Here is a 21543-nt window from a genome sequence, read left to right on the forward strand (position 1 = left end):
AACTGAGGAGGACCTCATGCACTTACTGCAGAGGGTCAAGGACTGCAGCCTTCAATATGGACTGAGGCTCAATGTCAAGAAGACAAAAATTCTCACCACCGGACCAATCGGTAGCATCAGGATGGATGGCGAAGAGATTGAGATTGTTCACAGCTTCAGTTTGCTTCATGGGATATATTACCAGAGTAAAAATATAGCTCCAACAGCAACTGTTCCAGACTCTATGTTATTTAATTTTTGGCTCATGTACTTTTAACTTGTTAGTTAAATTTGTGTCTTCTAGGCTACAACCATTCCATGTTATAATGAGGGCCACTTTTCCTTATGTTATCCCCTTAAAAACCAATTTGGGAGGAGCAGAGGCTCCTAACTAGAGAGAATTTAGAAGTTTTATAAAACCACTAGTCCTTGCAACTTTGTAGTACTGGTTTTGGCAAAGACTGTGGCAATATAATAATACTTATTTTGTTTAATCGGTTATGTTTGTTTGATTATATAGAAAGGATAAAGAGAACAAAAAACAAGTAAGAATGAATCCTGAAGAAAAGAAATTATGCTCATCTTGATGACAACAAGATTATGATTTAAACAAAAGAGGGAAAATGTGGAAAGCCAAGTATCAAATTTAATATTAATAATAAACCAAATGTTGTATCAGGATATGAGGGAGGTAATACAAGCTAAAGGTCACCCTGTGTCACTAAGGCATTCCTTAAAAGTCAACATTGTCCTTAGTTTTTATTTACTGAATCCCTCCCTGAGATATGTATAAAGTAAACAATAGAGAGGAACTTGACCTTATCTACAAAAGACGTCACCATGATCCTTTTTGTTTTGTACTCCCTTAGGATCTTCCTTTGTCTACCTTCCTGCTGATTCTCAATAAAAAGGCAGAGAAGCATGGCTTGAGGTCTTGAGTCACAGGAACTGCTCGCACCCTGTCTTTACTCTCTCTGTTCTGTCTCATTCCTGGTTGTCTGTCTCATTATTAATAGTTGTAAAAATATTTTACCCTCCCGGCACTGGCTGAAAATCACCTGTGACTTCATCTATAGCCACTGGTGAGAGTCAGCGCCCAGAGCCATCAGGGGCTTTAAGCTCGTTGTCCACTGCTGTGGTGTGGACAGCTGAAACCCAGGCCCCGACAGGCACCTGGGGGAGGGAAAAAAAAACCCCAGACTCTACTTCATGCTCTTCTGGAAAAGGAGGGGCAGTCTCCTGTACCAGTCAGATCCAATTTGACGGTACACACACACACACACACACACACACACACACACACACTTTTTCTTCTTCTTTTTTAAAAAACTACTACTTCAGCCATTGTGGCCCTCTGCCCGGGGCGGGCTGCACTCGGCCCCTGGCCTGGGGCGAGCCGTCGCGGCCCTCTGCCCAGGGCGGGCTGCCCTCGGCCCCCAGCCCGGGGCGAGCCGTCGCGGCCCTCAGGAGCAAGAAGGCAAGCAGCTGTAACCCAAGACCACCAGTAAGGTGGTAAAGCATCCTCCCTTCCCCCCTTTATATCTACGCCCCTGTTCAGCATGAAGAAGCCAGAGAGTCGGCATCCAATTCCCAAATCAATAAGACAGTTGGTTTAATTACTATTGGAAAATGCTTGTCATTTCTCTGTAGCATCTGGTCTCCACTGGACCCTCATTATTTCCTTCACCTGCTCCCCCCACCGACCAAACTGTGCAGCTCTGCAACTGCATCCTGGCCCATCCTCACCCTTCTGCCCCCAACCCTCACCTCTTGTACCCCCAATATGTTTTTCCCAATAAAAAAAAATATTTAAAAAAATACTTTACCCTCAGTCTGCTACATAGTAGTATTTTTTGTTCTACTAGTTTATTTACAAAATTCAAATACATTGTTTTCCAGAACAGATTCTTTCAATTTCCCTCACACACACCAGACAAATTGTACAACTCCATGATTAATCCACCTTCTCCCCTGCACATACTCATCCCTCAGTTTCCACTCTTCCCCCCCACCTTGCATACTCATTCTACAATAATGGTTTCATACAATATTTGTCCTTGTGGGACTGAATTAGTTCACTCAGCATATTGCTCTCCAGTCCCTCCCAAGCTAGGTAATAATTTGCAAAATCATTGCTCCTGTGTGCTGCATAGTATTCCATTGTGTGAATGTGCCATAATTTCTCAATCTATTTGCTTGCCGCTGGACAGCTGGCTGTTTCCATGTTCTTGGAATGGTGAATAATGCTGCTATGAACATTGGTGTACAAGTCTGTTTGTGCCTCATTTCTCATTTTTTCCCCCAGAGTATATTCTATTAGTATTTTTTTGAGGCAATTCTCTCTTATCTTCAGTCCTCTTTTTTTAAAAAAAAAGAAAGAAAGAAAAACACCCAAATTTTTAAAACAGCAGCTTTCTCCATAATAGACTCACCCTACCCCCAACCTCCACTGCCTTCGAGTTCGAACTGACTCGTAGCTGAACCTCCATCAGGATTTCCAAGTCTGTAAATCACACAAGAGCAGACTCCCAGGGATCAGTCTGTCCTGACCCGTTCATAGTCTATTATGAACGTCTAATAAACCTCAGTTTCTTTCTCTTGCTCTCAAAAAAAAAAAAAAGAAAAGAAAAAGCAAACTCCCCTTCTTTCTCCTGTGGAGCAGCTGGTGGATTAAAACTGGCAGAGGTGGCTCCTAAAAATTTGCAATGCAACTCTCTACCTACTATTATTGCTTACCATCAAGTCAGAACCGACCCTAGCTGACCGTCCAGCAGGTTTTCAGAGGCAATAAATTGCACTGGATGAGATTGCCCATCTTTCTCCTTTGGAGCAGCTGGTAGATTCAAACCATACACCATTGTTTGGCAGCAGAACTCCTTACCACTAAATTACCAGAGCTTCCTCTCTACTCTGTTGTTGTTCTTGTGTGCCATCAAGTAGGAACCGACTGATAGCTGGCCTTCCAGCAGGTTTTCAGAGGCAGATCTCATATCAGAGGAGACTGTCCATCCTTCCTTAGAGCAGCTGGTGGATTCAAACCATATGCCTTTGGGATTGCAGCGCAGCATTATACCTCTAGGCCAACAGAGCTCCCTCGACCCACTAGGCCACCCTTAATAAAATAAAGCTTTAAAATTTAACATCCTTCTTCCTTGCTGTCTGTGTGCGTGTGTGCGTGTGCAGTCTTGCACGCTTGTAAGCATTTTTGACAGCTCTAAACAGGGAATGGACTTTGCCTCGCTCCAGTTTTGTCATTAATTAACATTCCTTGGGGAAGAAAAGGAATTCTATTTTATGTTTTCTGCTCTTTTCCAGTAGCACAATGGCCATGATGAAGAAAAAATTGCAAGGACTCGTGGCTGCAACCATCACACCGATGACTGAGAATGGGTAATTATGTGGGGCCATACGGTGATCTGTTCTCTCTCCATGGAGAAGAGAATTTCTCAATAATCAGGAGTCCCTGGGTGGTGCAAATGGATAAAACAGTCAGCTCCTTCCAAAAAGGTTAAAGGTTTGGAGACACCCAGAGGTGCCTCAGGATAAAATTCAGCCACTGGAAACACTTGTAGAGCATAGTTACACTCCGACAGAATCTGCTCTATATCAGTTGGTATCTGTTTTCTTTTTGTAATGACCATTACATACACTCTGCGGCTCTCTCTGCTGTTGCCAAAAGGCTGCTTCTGTTGGTACACCTGCATCATCTCAGATCCCAAGTTTGAGAACCAAAACCTATTGCTATCAAGTTGATTCCAACTCATATAAGATATGGTAGAACTGCCCTTTATGGTTTCCTCGCTGTGGCTGGTGGGTTTGAACTGTCTGACTTTTCGTTAGCAACTGAGCACTTAACCATTGAACCATAAAGGCTCCTCCAAATAAAGGTCTCAATTACCCTAAACAGTAAAGGAAGGATTAAGATATGGTAGCTTTCCTTTCTCCTGGTGTCTGTAGAACCACATGGTAAATTTTTTTTTGGTTTTTGTCCCAGCTCTGGCTTTACTACATGCAGCAAACAGAGTTGAGTGAGGAAAAGCCTATTTTTTTACAGAAACTATAGCAAACTCAGACCAGGCCCCTCTAGGGATTCTGTGTCTAGAGATCTGCAACATTCTCCCCCTAAACTGTTTCTGGACTTGATGAAAATGTCCCTACCCCAAGGAAGTGAGGAGAGTAGTTGCAACACAGACCCCTTTAAGCATATTAATAGTCTTGTTTCAACATTGCTTAAATTTTGGGGTGGGGGCGCGACAAGGCTGGAGGTAACAATAGATGTGTAGAGTAGTCATACTAGTAAGTACTTTGACTTCCAGGTGACTTGTCCCAGCCCATTTGCTTGCACATTCAGATAATGGTCACGTGCCATGGGTGCCCAATTATAGATAATTTCTCTCGGACATTGCCCTTAATAACAATATGTTGCATTCACCCTGGGAAGTTCTAAGCATTTTTGACCTGTCAGGACAGTAAAAATGCTAAACCAATTAGAATTCTGGCTGTCTTAAGTTTATTTTTTTTTTTCTTTAGAAAAATGTAGTAACCATAATCTATGGAGGGAAAATCCCTCAACACCACAAACCCAACCAGTGCACTACCTCCAGCTCAAGGCCACCTTCTATCAGGTTCCTGAGACTAAGTGGTAACTGAGTCATTTCTGACTCATGGTGGTGCTCCCTTGGGTTTCCAAGGCTGCGTAAGTCATAACAGAAGAGACTACCCATCTTTCAATCACAGAGCACTTGGTAGATTTAAACTATTTGAAACATGAAGCCTTTTGGTTAACAGCACAACTCACCACAGACTATGTCAGCTCCCTAACAGTAATACATGCAATCTAATCCATTCAGCAGAGCTGAGCACAAATTCAATATATACTTAAATCAATAAGCTTAAATTGCTATTGCACAAAAACGTATTTAAGATACCTTTAAATAAGGTCTTGCAACATTTATAAACTTTAATCCTGCCCCCTCAAATTCATACCTCATATTCACCCTTCAGCCTGTTTTCAGAGGTTATAAATTGCACAAAAGGAGGTCCCCATCTTTCTCCGATGGAGCTGCTGGTGGAGCCAAACCACCAGAGAGACAGCTCCCTACAGACTATACCACCAGGGCTTCTCTAACCCCTCAGAGGAGGTGAAATTTCTTACAGCAATAAGTTGTCATTAAAATTGGTCACCCCATGCACATTTTCCACTTAGATTATGGACAGCTTCTACAGTGCATGAGTAAACGAGTTGTTATTTAGGATGAAATTCTTGCTGAGCGAGGATTTAAATTACTCAGCTGGCCAGTAGTCACGTTTCCCCTCCTGTTGCACAAGGTCTAAGAAAGACAGCGGTCAGCTGTTTCTCAGTGTCCCAGCCCCCTGTTAGGCCGATAAAGGGGAACATATGTGATTCATGAGTAGGCAGGTTTGACTGACTTCCTGTTACAGCGTGAGAGTCCCTTCGTAAGCTCAAAATCCTGCATCTGGTGGATGCTACTTTAACCTTTTTAATCAGAACCCTCCAAACCTGGAAGTGGCTGCCGAAAGCAGCTTTCTTTGTTCATCGGGGATTGACTGAGAGTCAATGTGGGTTTTTTCTCACTAGCCTGATGTTTTCTCAAGAAGCTAGACATGTGCCTGAGATAGATTTTTTTTTTTAAAAAAAAGACTCTACTTTTCTGGATTCTTCTCCATTTCCTGAATAACTCTGGTCCTCTGCTGTCTCCATGCCACTTTCTGGCCTTTACTTCATCAACTCTTCTATGAAACTCATTTCCCTGAAGTATGGCATAAAATAGGAAGATATTCTATGTAGAAGCCTTGTGAGTGTTAAATGATAAAGAGCTGGCGACCTGCTTCTGAGAAGGGACATCCATGACAATCTTGGGGAGCACAGCTCTATCTTGAGACAGATGGGGTCACCATGAGTTGGAATTAACAGGGCAGCACCTGTTTGGATTTATTTATGCAGGTGAATTATGTTAGTTTGTCTCCCTCCCTTCTCCTACCCTCAATCTGGTCCATCCAAGCGTTTTTGTCAGTTCAAAGCAGGTTTGGAGCACCATCAAGAGCAGACAGGTATTCATCTGCTTGCCAGTTAATGTGGAACCTGCACTTATTATGTGTTTCAAGTAGGCTGAAGGGACACCCAGGATAATAACTGAGATTCTGCCAGATGGCTTGCCATCACAGGAGCCTGCCTAACTTGAGGTTCATATGATACCATGAGTTCCATAATTCTGAATGGCTACACAAGGACTTCCCATCCCAATTTTCTTTATTAATGCCAGTGACTTTACTAAGAGACTAATATTGGTCTGTGGGTAGGGAGTTATGCTGCCAACCCAAAGGCAGTCAGTTCAAATCTAGCTTTTAGTTGCTCCATGAGATGAATGGTCTCCCTCTGTGCAGTTTACAGCCTGCAAAAACTGCGTGTGTGTGAGCTTAAACATAGGGTCACATAATTTGATGGGTGGAATAAGGGATGGTTAAATGAAAGGGGAAAGGTCTGATGTGAAAAAACATGTATAAAAATTTTATGAATTTTGTAAACCAGTATAAAATTTACAAAGGAAAAAAAAGCCTATTTGGAGGTTCAGCTATGAGTCGATTCTGACTTGATGACAATGAATTGTTGTTGAGTTGTTGTATTCACTAAATATTCAACTGAGTGCCGTTAAATTAGAATCGTCTCATAGCTGACCCTCCTGTAAGTTTTTAGAGGCTGTAAATTAAATAGGAGGAGATTGCCCATTTTTCTCCCTCTAAACTTCTGGTGGATTTGTATTACCAGAATGGTGCGATCTTTGCATTGACAGTGCAACTCACTATAGACTGCATCACCAGAGCTCACTTTGAAGAGGAAATTGGCAGAAACAACATGTTGATAGTTGCCATTGGGTTGAATACGACTCATAGCAACATTATGAACAAGAGACCTAAACTGTCTTATCCTTGCCATCCTCGTCATCTCTGACATACTGACATTTGAACTTATTGCTACAGTCACTTTGTCAATCCATCTTGTTGGGGGTCCTTCCTCTCTTTCAATGACACTCCACTCTCCAAGCCTAATGCCACTTTCCAAGGAATAGCTTCTCTGGACTACATGTCTAAAGTATGAAAGACAAGCTTCACCATCTTCGCCTTCAAGGAGCACTCTGGAATACTTTTTCCAAGATATGTTTACTGTTTGTTCTTTTGTCAACCCATGGGATATTCAGTACTCCTCTTCAGCACCACAACTCAAAGGCATCATTTCTTCTGTCATCCTTATTTTTTTAATTGTCCAGCTCTCAGATGCATATCAAGTGATTGAAAAGACCAAAGCCTGAATCAGGCACTCCTTAGTCTTCAAACTGGTTCCTGAAAGCAGTCTTGGCTAATGCACTATGTCCCAATTTCTTGAGTGCTGGTACCAACGATGTTGATTGTTGATCCAAGCAATATGAAATCATTGACAACTTCAATCTTTTCTCCATCTATTATAATGTTGCTGATTGGCCCAGGTGAGGGTCATGTTAAAATGTAATGCATAGTAAGTGTTCTTAATCTTCTATGGCAATAATTTCACAAACTTCTTGTTGAGAGGTTTTTCTCTGATACTGAGTCCACATTTCTCTTCATAGAATCCAGTTTTGTGGCTAATTTGCTCAGCAAAGAGATTGAATAGGTAGAGAGAGAGAATATATCCCTGATACACACCCTTCCTGATTTTAAACCATGAAGTGTTCCCTTGCTCTGTTTTAATAATAGTTTCATGGTCTAGGTATAGTTTTCACATGAACACAATTAGGTATTCTGGATTCCCATTCTTCACCCTGTTACATAGTTTGTTATGCTCCATAAAGTCAAATGCCTTTACATAGTCAATAAAACACAAATGGACATTTTACTGATATTTTCTGCTGCCAGCCAGGATCCATGTGACATCAACAATGATATCCCTGGTGCCACAACCTCTCCTAAACCCAGATTGAACTTCTGGCAGTTCCTGTCCATGTACTATTGAAGCCATTTTTTATTATTTTCAGCAATAATATGTGATGTTAATAATTTTTTTAGATCATTCTCACATTCTCTTTGATTATCTTTCTTGGGCATGGAGACAATGAATTTCTTCAAGTCACTTGGTCCGGCAGCTGTCCTCCAAATTCCCTGGCATAGACTGGTGTTACATCCACGGTTACATGTTAGTTGACACATGCCAATTTCTATCCCATTAATTCCTGGTCTCTTATTTTTTTCCCCAATGGCTTCAATGCAGCTTGTACATCTTCCTTTATTACCAATGACTCTTGTTCATATGGTACTTCCTAAAATATTTTAGTATCAATCAATTATTTTTTGGTATAGTGCCTCTGTGTATTCCTTCCATCATTTTTTATTCTTTCTGGATCATTTCACGATTTTGTCCATAGCATCTCTCTTTCAGGATTGCAACTTGAGGCTTGAATTGTTTTTCAATTCTTTCAGCCTGAGAAATGCTGAGCAGGTTCTTCCCTTTTCATTTTGATTCCAGCTCTTTGCACATTTTGCTATAATAATTTGCTTTGTCTTCTCAGGCTTCCTTTAAGTATCTTCTGCTCAACATGATGTTTATTAAATAGATTTTAGTTAAAATTGTACACTTAAATTGTTGAACTGGCAAATCTTGAGTTATGCTTTTACAATTTTGTTCAGGTATTAGGGCTCTTATCACTAACTTAGTTATCTGACTCTGGGACAGTTACACCACCTTTTTAAGAGTTCTGTTTCATATTGTGTAATTGAAGCTCAACATCAAGAAAACAAAGATTGTCACCACTGGGCCAATTGGCAGCAGCAGCATGGATGGTGAAGAGATGGAGATTGTTAACAGCTTTAGTTTGCTTGGTTCCACAATCAACACTGTTGGTACTAGCAGCCAGGAAATCAAGAGACAAGTTGCATTGGGAAAGTCAGCTGTCAGGAACCTCTCCAGAGTACTGAAGAGCAACAACATCAGGCTAGAGACTAAGGTGTACCTGTTCCAGGCTATAGCCTTCGCAATTGTGTGCTATGTGTCAGAGAGATGGACAGTGAATGGGGAAGATAGAGAATTGATGCCTTCGAGCTGTGGTGCTGGAGAGAGTGTTGAATATACCATGGACTGCTAAGAGAACAAACACGTTTGTCCTGGAGAAGGTAAAACCAGGCTGCTCCTTGGAGGCAAAGATTCTGAGGCTCTGTCTGACATATTTTGGGTATGTTCCAAGGAGGGACCAGTCCGTGGAAAGGGACATCATTTTTGGGAGGGTGTAGGGACAGTGCAAGATAGGAAGACCCTCGATGAGATGGATTGATTCAGTGATTTGGGTAATGGGAGTAGGTGTGTTGGAGACAGTGACATTGGCACAGGATAGAGCAGGGTTTAGGGCTCTTGTACATAGATAGGGTCACTATGAGTTGCAAGTGACTCAACAGTACCTAAAAACAGCAACAACAAAGAATTCAGCCATGCACCACAGTTTCTCAGGGATGTTGAGTTGCCAATGTCTGCAGTCCTCCACTGTTATTGTTAGGAATAGAGTGTGAAACTCCTGTAATAATAGTGCATTCTCCACACTGTGGCCTAGAGAGCTTCATCATTAATAAATCTGATCAAGTCATTGTCTTCTTTAAGAATTTCCATTGACTCCCTTTCTTCTAACCTGTACTGCTAATTGTGGGATCTGTGAACCACTTGCTGCAATTATCACTTGGAGACCATAGAAATGAAGTCTCAAGGGCCTCAAAGGTCAAGAGTCTCTAAGGATTAAGATTAAACCATTAACTAAAACGTTAGCAGTTTGACTCCACTCAGAGGTAACTTGAAAGCACATCCTGGAGATCTTTTGTCAAAAAATCACAGCCATTGAGAGAAATACAGATTCTCGGACCCCCACCACAAAACTACTGAATCAGAATCTACATTTTAAATAGTATCTTTGGGTGATTCTTGTGTATGTTAAAGCCTGGCATGAATTGGTAGAAAGTCCAGATTCTATGGCATAGTATTGGAAGATCTTCATGGCTTACCTTTTATGCTTTATTTTATTTTCTCAAACACTCTCTTCTGTGCCTTTACAGATTCCACCTCCTCTCTCTTTTGTTATTGTACCCTCATCGCGTTCGACTTTGCCTGAACCCTTATACTCATCATCTAGTAATTCTTCCTCAATTTTTCTAAATAGTGTTAGAGGATTTAACACTATGCTCTCCTAATCTCTTCTGTGTATCTTTTCATATAGCACTGAAAGTATTTGTTGCTAATAATTGTTGCAATAGTTATTCTCTCTCTCTCTCTCTCTCTCTTTCTCTCTCTCTCTCTCTCCCCTACTAGGCTTTGATCTGTTTGTCCTATCCAACAACTAGTTATTATATTCCAGACAATAAATAAGGAGTATGTATCTTATTTAGCTTTGTAACTTGAGCATCTAGCACAGTTGTTTTTGTTTTGTTTTGTTTTTATGGGTTAATATACTGCAGGAATGACTAGCACTGCTAGTTACACAGAAAGGAGGAAAGGGAGCTACATGTCAGCCACTGAGAAGGGTATTCTTGCTAACATGTTCCAGTTTAATCCTCAAAGATAACCTGGTATCTCTATTTTTTGCAATTGAATAAATTGGGACTTTAACAGTCATCTGAGCAGAAGTGTCTTTCACATTATTCAAAACATCTTTTAAAAATATTCTCTTTTCTTCCACAAATGACCTTGGTTCTTCATCATGGGAGTCTTTACAACACCCTCATAAAAATAAGCCTGCTACCCTAGTCAGATTTAGTCCTCCAGAAAGGAGTTGGCATAGATTACCATTTTAATGATGTCTGGGAGAAATAGTGACCTAGAATCCCAGAAAAGAACACTTCCTACTTCTGGCGGGCAGGGCACTTATAGCCCTTGTGTGCTTCTCTAACCAAGAGGTTTTAAATTAGCCAAGTACTTATTCCACTAAAAGTATAAGAGATAAAGAATGTGGGAAATGGTAACAATAGACTTGGGGCCACAGGGTCATCACAGCCTTCAATTTGCAAAGTACTGTCTACAAAGCATGATAAAACTTGGCAGGCCTATGTTATCATAGTGCTAGCCTGACCCTGTTGTTTCTGACAACTTCATGACAACCTGAGCGATTTGAATGGTGGCTTAGTTGTAAGAAGCTATGCTACAATCCCAAAGGCATACAGTTCAGATACACGAGCACTCCACAGGAGAAAGGTGGGCAATCTCCTCTTGTGGGATTTACTGTTTCTGAAAGCCCACTGGAGGGTCAGCTGTGGGCCAGTTCAGACTCGATGGCACACAACAATAAGCTTAAATACAGCAGAGACTGTGAGATGGCACAGGTTCAGGCAGGATTCTATTCTGTTGTTCACAGGGTTGCTATGAATCTTAGCCTGTTTAAGGGCATATAACAGTGAGTCATTTGAGCAGGTGAGCATCTCTGTGCAGAAATGTGTACTCACTGAAGGGTCAGGCAGGGCTCAAAAGGCCCAGCCACTGCTATGCCTGAATAGGGACAACTGCTGCTCATCACCCACAATTGCAGCAGTTTGGAATTGTAGGCCTCCCAATATTAAATCTAATGACTTTTAAAACAAAGACCATTTTTTTTACATTAAAAAATTAGCATCGTGAAAATTGGACAAAACACATCAGCGTAGAGCTTGGAGTTTTCCAGTCAAACGAAGTAATCAGTCATAACAAGAGAAATAATACACGACTTGTATTAAAACAAAACAAAACCCCATAGACACAAATATATAAAGAGCAAAGTTTATCAGTGCTTACCAGCGGTAGGAGAGGGAACTCGTGGACTAGAGGAAAGAAGTTGCTCTGTCAGGCCAAAGGCAACCAGTTCACATCTACTAGATGCTCTGAGGGAGAAAGATAGGTAATCTCCTGTAAGATTTTCAGACTTTGAAAATATGCAGGAGGGTCAGCCACATCTAGCTAAAATGAGAAGGAGTGGCACTAAAGGGAAGTTAACAGTGATGGGAAATAGTATTGATTAAGAGTTGGTTTACACAGCTGATTATTTTAATGGCTGATGAGAATGTATATACTGTAAAAAAGTGAATTGGCAAAAGCTGGGCAAAATTTACCACAAAGACTGAGGCTGCTTGTGTACAACTAAACATAAATGCCCTGTGAGATTTGGTGGTTCGGTTTGAAGGTTGAGGGTCATAGTTTCATGAGGTATTGTGGTGAATTGGCCTACTAGCATGCTCAGAGCTACCTCTTAGAAAAATACTGGAGTCTTTTTTAATATTTTAATTAAAGTTTACAGAGAGTGACTCTGTGTATTCTTTCCTTCTTTTTGATGTTTCCTGGAACATTCGATATAATTCTTATAGTACATACTTTGGACATGTTGTGAGGAGAGACCGGTCCTTAGAGAGGGACATCATGCTTGGGAGGGTGGAGGGATGGCGCAGGAGAGGAAGGCCCTCTATGAGGTGGATTGATTCAGTGACTGGGGTAATTGGGATGGGAGTGTCGGAGACAGTGCGATTGGCACAGGACAGAGCGGAGTTTAGGGCTGTTGTACATAGGGTCGTTATGAGTCGCAGGTGACTCGACAGCACATAACAACAACAAACACAACCTCTCAGCATTGCAGTTAGTGGCTTGAGTTTGTTTTTCAGTTTTTTTCAACTTTAGAGTTACTGAGCAAATTCTTCCCTTTTTATTCTCTGACTCTCTTTGCACATTCCGTTATAACCTTTTACTTAGTCTTCTCAAGCTGCCCTTTAAAGTCTTCTGTGCATCTTTTTGTTTTGGTTTTTCAATGCTGTAGTATAATTTTCAAAGTCTCTTCTGACATCCATTTTTCTCTGAAGTGCTGCTGATGGAGTAGAATCAACAGAGAAGTGTATGCCATATGGGGTTTAAATTGAGAGTATATTTTGGTTTTAGGATCTTTCCCCCAACAATTTATAGACTTGTTGGCATAGCCCACAGGAAGGAAGTCAAGCTACTAAACCATGGGCCATGCTTCTTTGTTCCACTCCATCAGCAGCAGGTTAGTAGGAGAAAGGTGAGCAATCTCCCGTGTGATTTACAGCCTCAGAAACCCAATGGAGGATCAGCTATGAATTGATTCTGATGTGATGGCTATGAGTTTGGGTGGGAGGCCTTATAACTACATTATCATTTATTGTGGCAGTGATAGTTGTGAGACTCACGACAACACTGTGTATCAGAGTGGAACTGTGGTTTCCAGAGGTCAATATTTTGGAAATAGATCACCATACCTTTTTTCCAGGGTACCTTAACTGTAGTGAAGGGCACCTTCTCCCAGGTAGCTAGCTCTGCTTCCCTAGCAGGCTTGTTATATTTGCACATAATGGGCAGTGATTCATTCTGAATTTTTTACACTGGACCCTTTAAGCAGAGTGAGCCATTTTTATTTTATCTATGATTGCACCCATTCCTCTTGATACTCTCCTTTTGGTGTTTGTTCCTAGATGCACTAGATATATTGTTTTGCTTTTCTTTCTTAAGAAACATAATTTAAAATTAAAAGAATGTTAATCAGGCTAAAAGAAAAGAAAATGAGGATTTGGGGGCCTCCACTGACAAAAGAACAAGAGGTCCTATGTGTTTTTGGCAATGTTCAACCCAAACTTACCCAACATTTTCTTTTGCATTTACATTTCATACCCACCTGCATTTTTATTCAAAAAAGGTCTCTTTACACTATGTGCACTCATGTTAGTTTGTAGGTTTTCAAAATCTGTGATTCTCAGAGAAATGATCCTTACTGCTTTAAACCTCAAATCTTTGCTTCTCAAGCTGCAAAGCCCATGCAAATCATGTGAATCTTATTCAGATGCAAATTTGGAATGGATGAGGCCTAAGATTCTGCATTTTAAAGGTCAAAAAGGAAATGATCATAATGTTAAATTTGTGTATGCACTTAAAGAGTATTTTTTCAGTTCTTGAACCATGAAAAAAAGTATGGTTTGCAAGCCAGACTAGAGCTCTGAAGGACGGTACAAAGCTGCACAGTTCTCATAATCAGACACGCTGCGGGAGACGGCTGTCCTGGGCACATCTACTGTACTGGCAAATCTTTTTTTTAAAATTTGAAAGTATTAGAAACTTTTGAATTAGGTTAAAATAAGCATGCATGCCCTGATTGGTTAGCTTTGCTTTCCATTCCCCAGAGAGCCGTTGCTTGACTTAGAATTAGCCTCCTGAGGAAGGTAAACATTTTTTAGGAATAGATATTTGGGTTTTGGTTTGCTGCTGTGGAACTTAGCACAAATTACTCCATTACTGAATTTAGTATTATCCAGTTAGCAATAGACTTGGGGGTCCCAAGACATTAATATTTTTTTTTATCCTTGTCTTTTAGAGAGATCAACTTATCAGTAATTGGTCAATATGTGGACTATCTTGTGGAAGAGCAAGGAGTGAAGAGCATTTTTGGTAAGTCATCAGGGATTTCTCTCTAGCTCAGTCATCCTTAGAGTCTGCACCTAATTACTCTTTAAGAAATCACAGCAATACTTGTGGTTATGATTGAACCTAGGGAGCCAGCTCTGATTGGTGAATTTATAGACTCAACAGTTTTAGACCTACAGAGCACCCAAAGATGATCTAATTGCTGGTCTGCTTTCAAAACAGCAAATGTTTTATTTATTCTCATTTAAAGATGACGATTTGTGCTTCAGATATTTTTTTGGAGTTGCCCAAGTTTGTTCACCTATGAATAACATCTAAACCTCGAATTTCCATCTCTTAAAATCTTTATTCCATCTGCAGCTTACCTTTGAAATTGCTCCTGGCAATAAGAGTGAAAATCTGACACCTTCTATTCCTTGGACAAGCATAACACGCTTGGAAAAATGGGAGGGATTGTGAAGGAGAGGAAGATCTTCAAACAGGTGCATTAACACAGTGACAGCAGCAGTGGGCTCAAGTGTGTCAGAGACTGTGAGGTTGGCATAGGATAGGACAGGGTTCAGGTCTGTTGTCTGTAGATTCCCTGTGAGTAGTACTTGACTCCAAGGCCCTAACAACATTGGCCCTGGCCAGCTGGGTTGGTGGTCAGCATGCACCAGTTGGCTCCATGGCCTGATACTTGAATTCATTTCCTGGTTCTTCTGGCCCTCATCACAATCTTCCTTGTTCTTTCTTTTTTTTCCCCCCTTGTTCTTTCTAAGACTCCTATCAAAGGAGGCATGCTTTGATTCAGTACATCATGTAAAGAAGAAAACTAAATGGAAAAATAGGAAAGTATGATTCAGAGCAAACCTAGCAGTAATTCAGTTGAAGTTAAAAATCGTTTGCTTCAGTGAGGTCATGTTTGATACAAGATCAGAAGATCTTATGGGTGTGAGTTTCAGCTACACATTTCTGGGTGGAGAGGCAAATAGTCAAAAAATTTCAACTTGATGAGGAAGCCTTCCTCAAAATTGTCCTTTCAGACAAACAGGATAAAGGACTCCAACCTGATAAAGGGAGATCTCTTTTTATTGCCCTAAACGAAAAGGATATTTCTCCCTTTTAAAATATTATTGCTTTCCTACCTGTGATAAAACTAAGCAATTGTTGATTCCAGTGTGTAATAACCCAGTGCATTACAGAGAACTATTCTAGGATTTTCTTGGCTGTAGTCTTTACAAAAGCAGATTACTAGGCCTTCTGTGATAATGTGGAATGTGTTTGCACCATAATCTTTCGGTTACTTGTTGGGCACAAGCCATTTGTACCATTTACATTGTTACTGTTATTGTTGTTGTTGTTTGGTGCCATCTAGTGAAGGATGGCTCACAGAGACCCTATTAACAGACCTGAACCCTGCTCTCTCCTGTGCCACCTTCATCAGATTACACATTTGAGCCCATTGCTTCTGTCATTTTGTCAGTCTGCCTCTCTGGGACTCTTCCTCTCTTTCACTGAACAAATATGATATCCCTTTCCAAGAAATAGCCTCTCCTAGTAACATGTCCAAACTTTGAAAGACAGAGCTTTCTCTTCTTTGCCTCTGAGGGGTACTCTGGCTGCACTTTCTCCAAGACATATATTTGTTTGCTCTTTGGTAGTCCATGGGATACTCAGTACTCATCTGCAGCAACACAACTCAAAGACATCAATTCTTCTATCATCCTTATTCATTGTCATTTGCATTAGACCCTAGTTGGCTAGGTTCAGAGCCATTGTTAATTGAGTCACTGTAGTCGACCAAGTGGCACAGAACAAAAGCAATAATAATGGAACGTTAACGGCCTAGTGGGTAAGGAGCTGCACTGCCCATCCAAAGGCATGTAGTTTGGATCCACCAGCTGCTGTTTGGTTACAAGATGAGCAGTCTCTTCTTGCGTAATTTACAGCCTTTGAAAACCTGTTTGGAGGGTCAACTATGAGTCAGCTCTGACTCAGCAGCACACAACAGAACAACATACGAGACATGGAATATGAGCTTCCCAAACCTATCTTCTTATTTTGGAGATCTCAGGGGGGTTTTAGAGGAGGGTCAAGATAGCACAATTTGAGGCATTTACAGTATTTACTGAAAATTCATTTACAGTCTATTTCCCCAGTCAGAGTCACACCCAAGACTAGTTGACCTGGTTTTATCAGCATTCCAGATGTAGTCAGTGCTATCCACAAGCTGTAAGAAGTTTAGACACCTCATTAGAAAGGAGAATGGTGGGATATTATCTCACATAATTTGAGCATATGAAGAGGAAGGCTTAGGAAAGTAGGACAGTGGACAAGAAGATGACACCTGAAGAGATGCATTCACAAAGTGGCTCCAACCACGGGCTCAAGCACCACAGAGATTGTGAGGATGAGGCCGGGCTTAATTCTGTTGTACATAGGGGTGTTATGAGTCAGAACCAGCTAGACATGTAAACCAGTTACCTTAAACCAGTGCCTTCATAAGTAACTCCCACTTGTGACCACCTTGACCACCCAGAACTGGATGGTGTTAATTTACTGCTATTCAGTCCCACACACAGTACTGTGTGGTGAGGTTCAAAGCTTGGCCTAAAGTGTGGGCAATGACTTAATCATTCCTTATGAATGTGAAAGTTGGGCAAAGCCTTGCTAACCATCCCTGATGACAAGGGCATATTTACAAGTATAATTAAAACCTTCTCACTGTTTTTTGGCAAAGTGAAGGTTGAAAAAAGACTGAATGAAGAAGAAGAAGTGGAAGGGAGCACCTCCCCCCACAGTCCTAGATTCTACTTGTCAAATAAAAAACACTGGGAAACTTTGAGGAGTGCTTTATTCAAAAGAAAAGTCATACACTAGGGAAAACACAAAAACACAGGTCAGCAAGCATCTCAAAGAAGAGGGGAAGATATACTTTTCTTTTATAGAGACGAAAGAAAATAAGGACTCTCTTTCCAAATGAAAGAAAACAAGGATTTTTCTGAATGCAGGTGTGTAGAAGTGGGAAGAGCAGGTAACATCATCAGATAGTAAACCAGAATATTCAATTCTCTGAGAGTAACCTTTAAATAGAGAGCATACTGGTTCAAGTTGAGGAAGGGACTTCAGGAACTTGGGTGAAGAAGAGAAGCTTAAAATTTGGTTAACAATCCTTTTGTTTCTGATCAATGGGCACAAGCCATTGATTTTATCATTGATGAGGCACAGAATGTTAAGTATTAGTGTTAGCCGAGCCCCTGGCATTTTGCAAGTCCCTTCGTCTGCACCTCCAGAGTTGTCACTTCCAGGGCAAAAGATATTCATTGGTTCCACTAACTGGTTCTTTGTTTGAACAGTGAATGGCACAACGGGAGAAGGCCTGTCCCTGAGCATCTTGGAGCGTCGCCAGATTGCAGAAGAGTGGGTGACAAAAGGGAAGAACAAGTAAGTAGCTCAGCCAGGATTAAAACCATCCACCAGCAAGAGCTGTGTCGAGTGAGGCTGTTCTTCATAACTGGGTTTGTGAACATGAGCCCCAAGAAAACTCCCATTTCAGGAGGAAAGCATGATGCTGGTGGTGGCCCCCCTCTATCCTTATAGGTCCCCTCCTGTATCTATAACGCAGCATACTCTTTATGGCCTTTCCTCACTTGGTGGAGGTGAAGAGTCAGCATTCTGTGAACTGCAGAACAGTAACATGTCATGGCATGGTAAAACAAGCAAGATAGTATCCATTGAGTGACCACATTCAAAATCTATAAGCTTTTCCTTAGTGTGGCTGAGTGGTAAGGAATTGAGCTGCCCACACAGAGATACACGGTTTGTATCTACCAGCTGCGCCACATGAGAAGGATAGGCAATCTCCTCCCATGTGATTCACTGCCTCCGAAAACCCACTGAAAGGTCAGTCATGGGCTGTTGCTCCTTTGTAAGCCTGAAGTAGAAGCCATCACTGTGAAGTCTTGAATATCTTGGAGGTCCTTTTTAAAATGTGTTTTCAGCATGTACTCCAATACTCTAAATGCACATGCTAAGTTTCAGTGTCCCCACATAAGTGTTTCCTGGTGTATCCAACAACTTCTCAATGAAATATTATAGACAGAATGAGAGAAGAAAAACTAATAAATGTTAGGAAAACACCAGAAACTGAGATAGGGAAGTAACTGGAGATAGCAAGCCCAGACGGGTTGGAGGGAGCTCAGAAGTGAGCATTGTCACTGATGCCTAGAAGGGGCACCACCACAGCCTGCTGACCAAGGACTGTGAGACCAGATGACCTCTGGTGGAACAGTGGATAAAGCATTCAGCTGTTAACATAACAGTAGCTGACCCTCCAGTGTGTTTTTGGAGGCTATGAAGTCAACAAGAGGAGATTGCCTACCTTTCTCCTGAACAGCAGTTGGTGGATTTGAATTGTTTATCTTTGGGTTGGCAAAGCAACTCCTTATCCACTAGGCCACCAGAGCTCTTTAGTCCGTTACTTGTCCATTTTAAAAGAATAATCATAAACTCTTATCTTACTTTTTTATTAATTTTAATGAAAGTTTAGAGAGCCTTTGGATTTCTATTCATTCATTGTTGTATTTTTCTCCCTGCCTGCCCTATTTCCCCCCCAACCCCCAGTTCACTATTCTCTTTGAAAAGTAAAAGAAAATTCTTTAATTGTTCTATAATTCCTCCCCCCACTACGCAGCCTTCATTCTGGACTCCTGTCATGGCAATAATACCTAATCACATATCCCTTTTAACAGTTTTCTCCTTCATCTGTTTCAAGTATACATAATTTATCCCATCTTTCTCAGTCTCTCCCCAATGCTGATATCAGTCCCGTTTTACAATAGTGGCACTATTCAGTATTTGCCCTGTTGTGACTGAGATATTTCACTCAGCATAATGTCTTCCAGGGTCACCCATTTTGAATAGTATTTCATGAGTTCCTTGTTTTTCAATGTAGCATAGTATTCCATTGTGTATAGCACAGTTTCTCTATCCATTTGTTTGTTGATGGGAACTTAGATTGTTTCCAACCCTTTGCTATTTTGAACAAAGCCATGATAAACATAGGTGTGCATATATCTGCTTGGGTGGCAGTTATGGTTTCTTTGGGGTATATTCCCAGTAGTGGAAATGCTGGGTCAAATGGTATTTCTACTTACAACTTTTTGAGAAAGCACCATACAGCCTTCCATACCATTTTACACTCCCATCAACAGTGAATAGGGTTCCACAACCTCGCAGTATTTGTTGCTTGCTGTTCTGTTAAATTTTGCTATCCTTACTGGGGTGAGATGATATCTCATAGTTGTTGTAATTATCTTACTTTTAGGTAGGCCACTGTAGAGGTTAGCAGTCCAGAGTGTGTTGTTGTTCTTGTTAGGTTCCTTCCAGTCAAGTATGACTCATATCAACCCTATGAACCACAGACCTGAACTCTTTCCTAGTCTGTGCCATCCTCAGCCCGTTGCTGCAGTCACTGTGTCAGTCCATCTCATTAGAGTGTCTTCCTCTCTTTCACTGACCTTCCTTCTTTCCAAACATGCTGTCCCTTTCCAAGGAATAGCCTTTCCTAGCAACATGTCCAAAGTATAAGAGTATAAATGTCAGCTTCTTTGCCTCCAAGGAGCTTTCTGTTGCCCTTGTCCCAAGACCTGTTTATTCTTTTGTCAGTCTGTGGGATATTCTTTACTCTTCTCCAACACTGTAATTCAGAGACATCAATTCTTCTGTCATCCTTACTCATTGTCCAGCTTTCTAATGTGTAACAGGTGATTGAGAAGACTATGGCCTTAATCAGGCTCACCTTAGTCTTCAAACTGACATCATTATTCTTGAGTATTTTTGTAAAGTCCATGACAGTGGGGTTACCCAGCTCAATACATCTCCGGTTTCTTGACTGCTAGTCCCAAGGATGTTGATTGTTATTCCAAGTCAGATGAAATCATTGACAACATCAATCCTTTCTCCATCCTCCAACTCACGATGATTCCATCCACAAGGGAACACAACCCTTCTGGGACCTGTGCTGTCCCCATGAACAGTTTTAGATAGGACCACTGAGGTCTCTAGAATGTTTTTGTTGACTTCTTTTCAGGAATAGATCACTCCAGCTCTTCTAGCTAATTTCTAAAACCAGAATAATGCAATGTTGCCTACCTGTACCCCAATCTGTGCTAAACTTCAAGTGCTGCAAAAGTGTTTTCTCTTTTGCAGGTTGGATCATGTGGTGATTCATGTAGGAGCAATGAGTTTGAAAGAGTCACAAGAACTGGTATGTATGCAGGCTCATCTGGGAGAGACTACTTAAAGGGCCTCTATTTGAATATGGAAGAAATGCATATCATTTTTGGCAAGTCCTAGAGAAGATATAATGTGGGACTTTGGACGGTTCACCATTAACCAACAGGCAAAGGACCATAAAGAAAGGATCATACCTGTAAATATGGCTGCTGCAGTAAAGCTTTGGATATTTGATCAAGGATTGTTGTAGATGTTGCTAAGTTCTCAGGAAAGATGCAGAACCTGGGTCAACCTCTATTTTTTCCTCGGGAAATAGAAGGCAAAGTCATCTTTTGGAAATAAGGGGATAGAAAGAAGGTGGGTAAAGGATTGTCCAGTGATGTTGAAGACCAATGCCATAACACAAAGTAGTTATGTGAGCTCTAGCAGCCTAGTGGGTAAGGAGTGAGCTCCAACGGCCTAATGGGTAAGACAAGCAATTCAAATCTGCCAGCTGTTCCACAGGAGAGGGAGAGAGATAGTCATTCTCCTCTTGTGCAATTTACTGCCACTAAAAACCCACTGGAGGGTTAGCTATGAGTCAGTTGCTACTTGATGGCAATGAGGTAAAATTTTCAGAGCAAGATATTTTTTTCCACTTCAGGGAGCAGGCTGAGATAAACAGTGTGCATTTACTGAATCCCCACTCTGATTTCAGTAAGATGACTTGTCAGGACACAAGGGAGAATGAGACCTGATCCTTGCCTTCATAAGCTAGTAGGATGTGGTTATTGTTGTGTGCCATCAAGTTGGAACTGAACCATAGCTGACCCCCCAGGGGGTGTTCAGAGACAAGAAGTCACACAGGAAAGGCTTGTCCATCCTTCTCCCATAAATCAGCTGGTGGATTTGAACCATGTGTTTTTGGGATTCCATCACAGCTTCTTACCACTAGG

General features: G+C 41.2%; 1 protein-coding gene across 1 annotated transcript in view; it reads left to right on the top strand.

Moving 5' to 3' along the window:
- Window positions 1-3301: 3301 nt before the first annotated feature.
- Window positions 3302-21543, top strand: part of LOC102855614 (N-acetylneuraminate lyase-like) — a 34621-nt gene continuing 16379 nt past the window's right edge. Inside the window, exons 1-4 of the mRNA XM_006887749.1 lie at window positions 3302-3369; window positions 14340-14413; window positions 17728-17815; window positions 20582-20639. Of these exons, the coding sequence (XP_006887811.1) occupies window positions 3302-3369; window positions 14340-14413; window positions 17728-17815; window positions 20582-20639 (288 nt within the window). The remainder of the gene's footprint in view (window positions 3370-14339; window positions 14414-17727; window positions 17816-20581; window positions 20640-21543) is intronic.

Source organism: Elephantulus edwardii, unplaced genomic scaffold, assembly GCF_000299155.1.
Source record: "Elephantulus edwardii isolate Elephantulus edwardi_28Jun2011 unplaced genomic scaffold, EleEdw1.0 scaffold00061, whole genome shotgun sequence".
Lineage (NCBI taxonomy): Eukaryota > Metazoa > Chordata > Mammalia > Macroscelidea > Macroscelididae > Elephantulus > Elephantulus edwardii.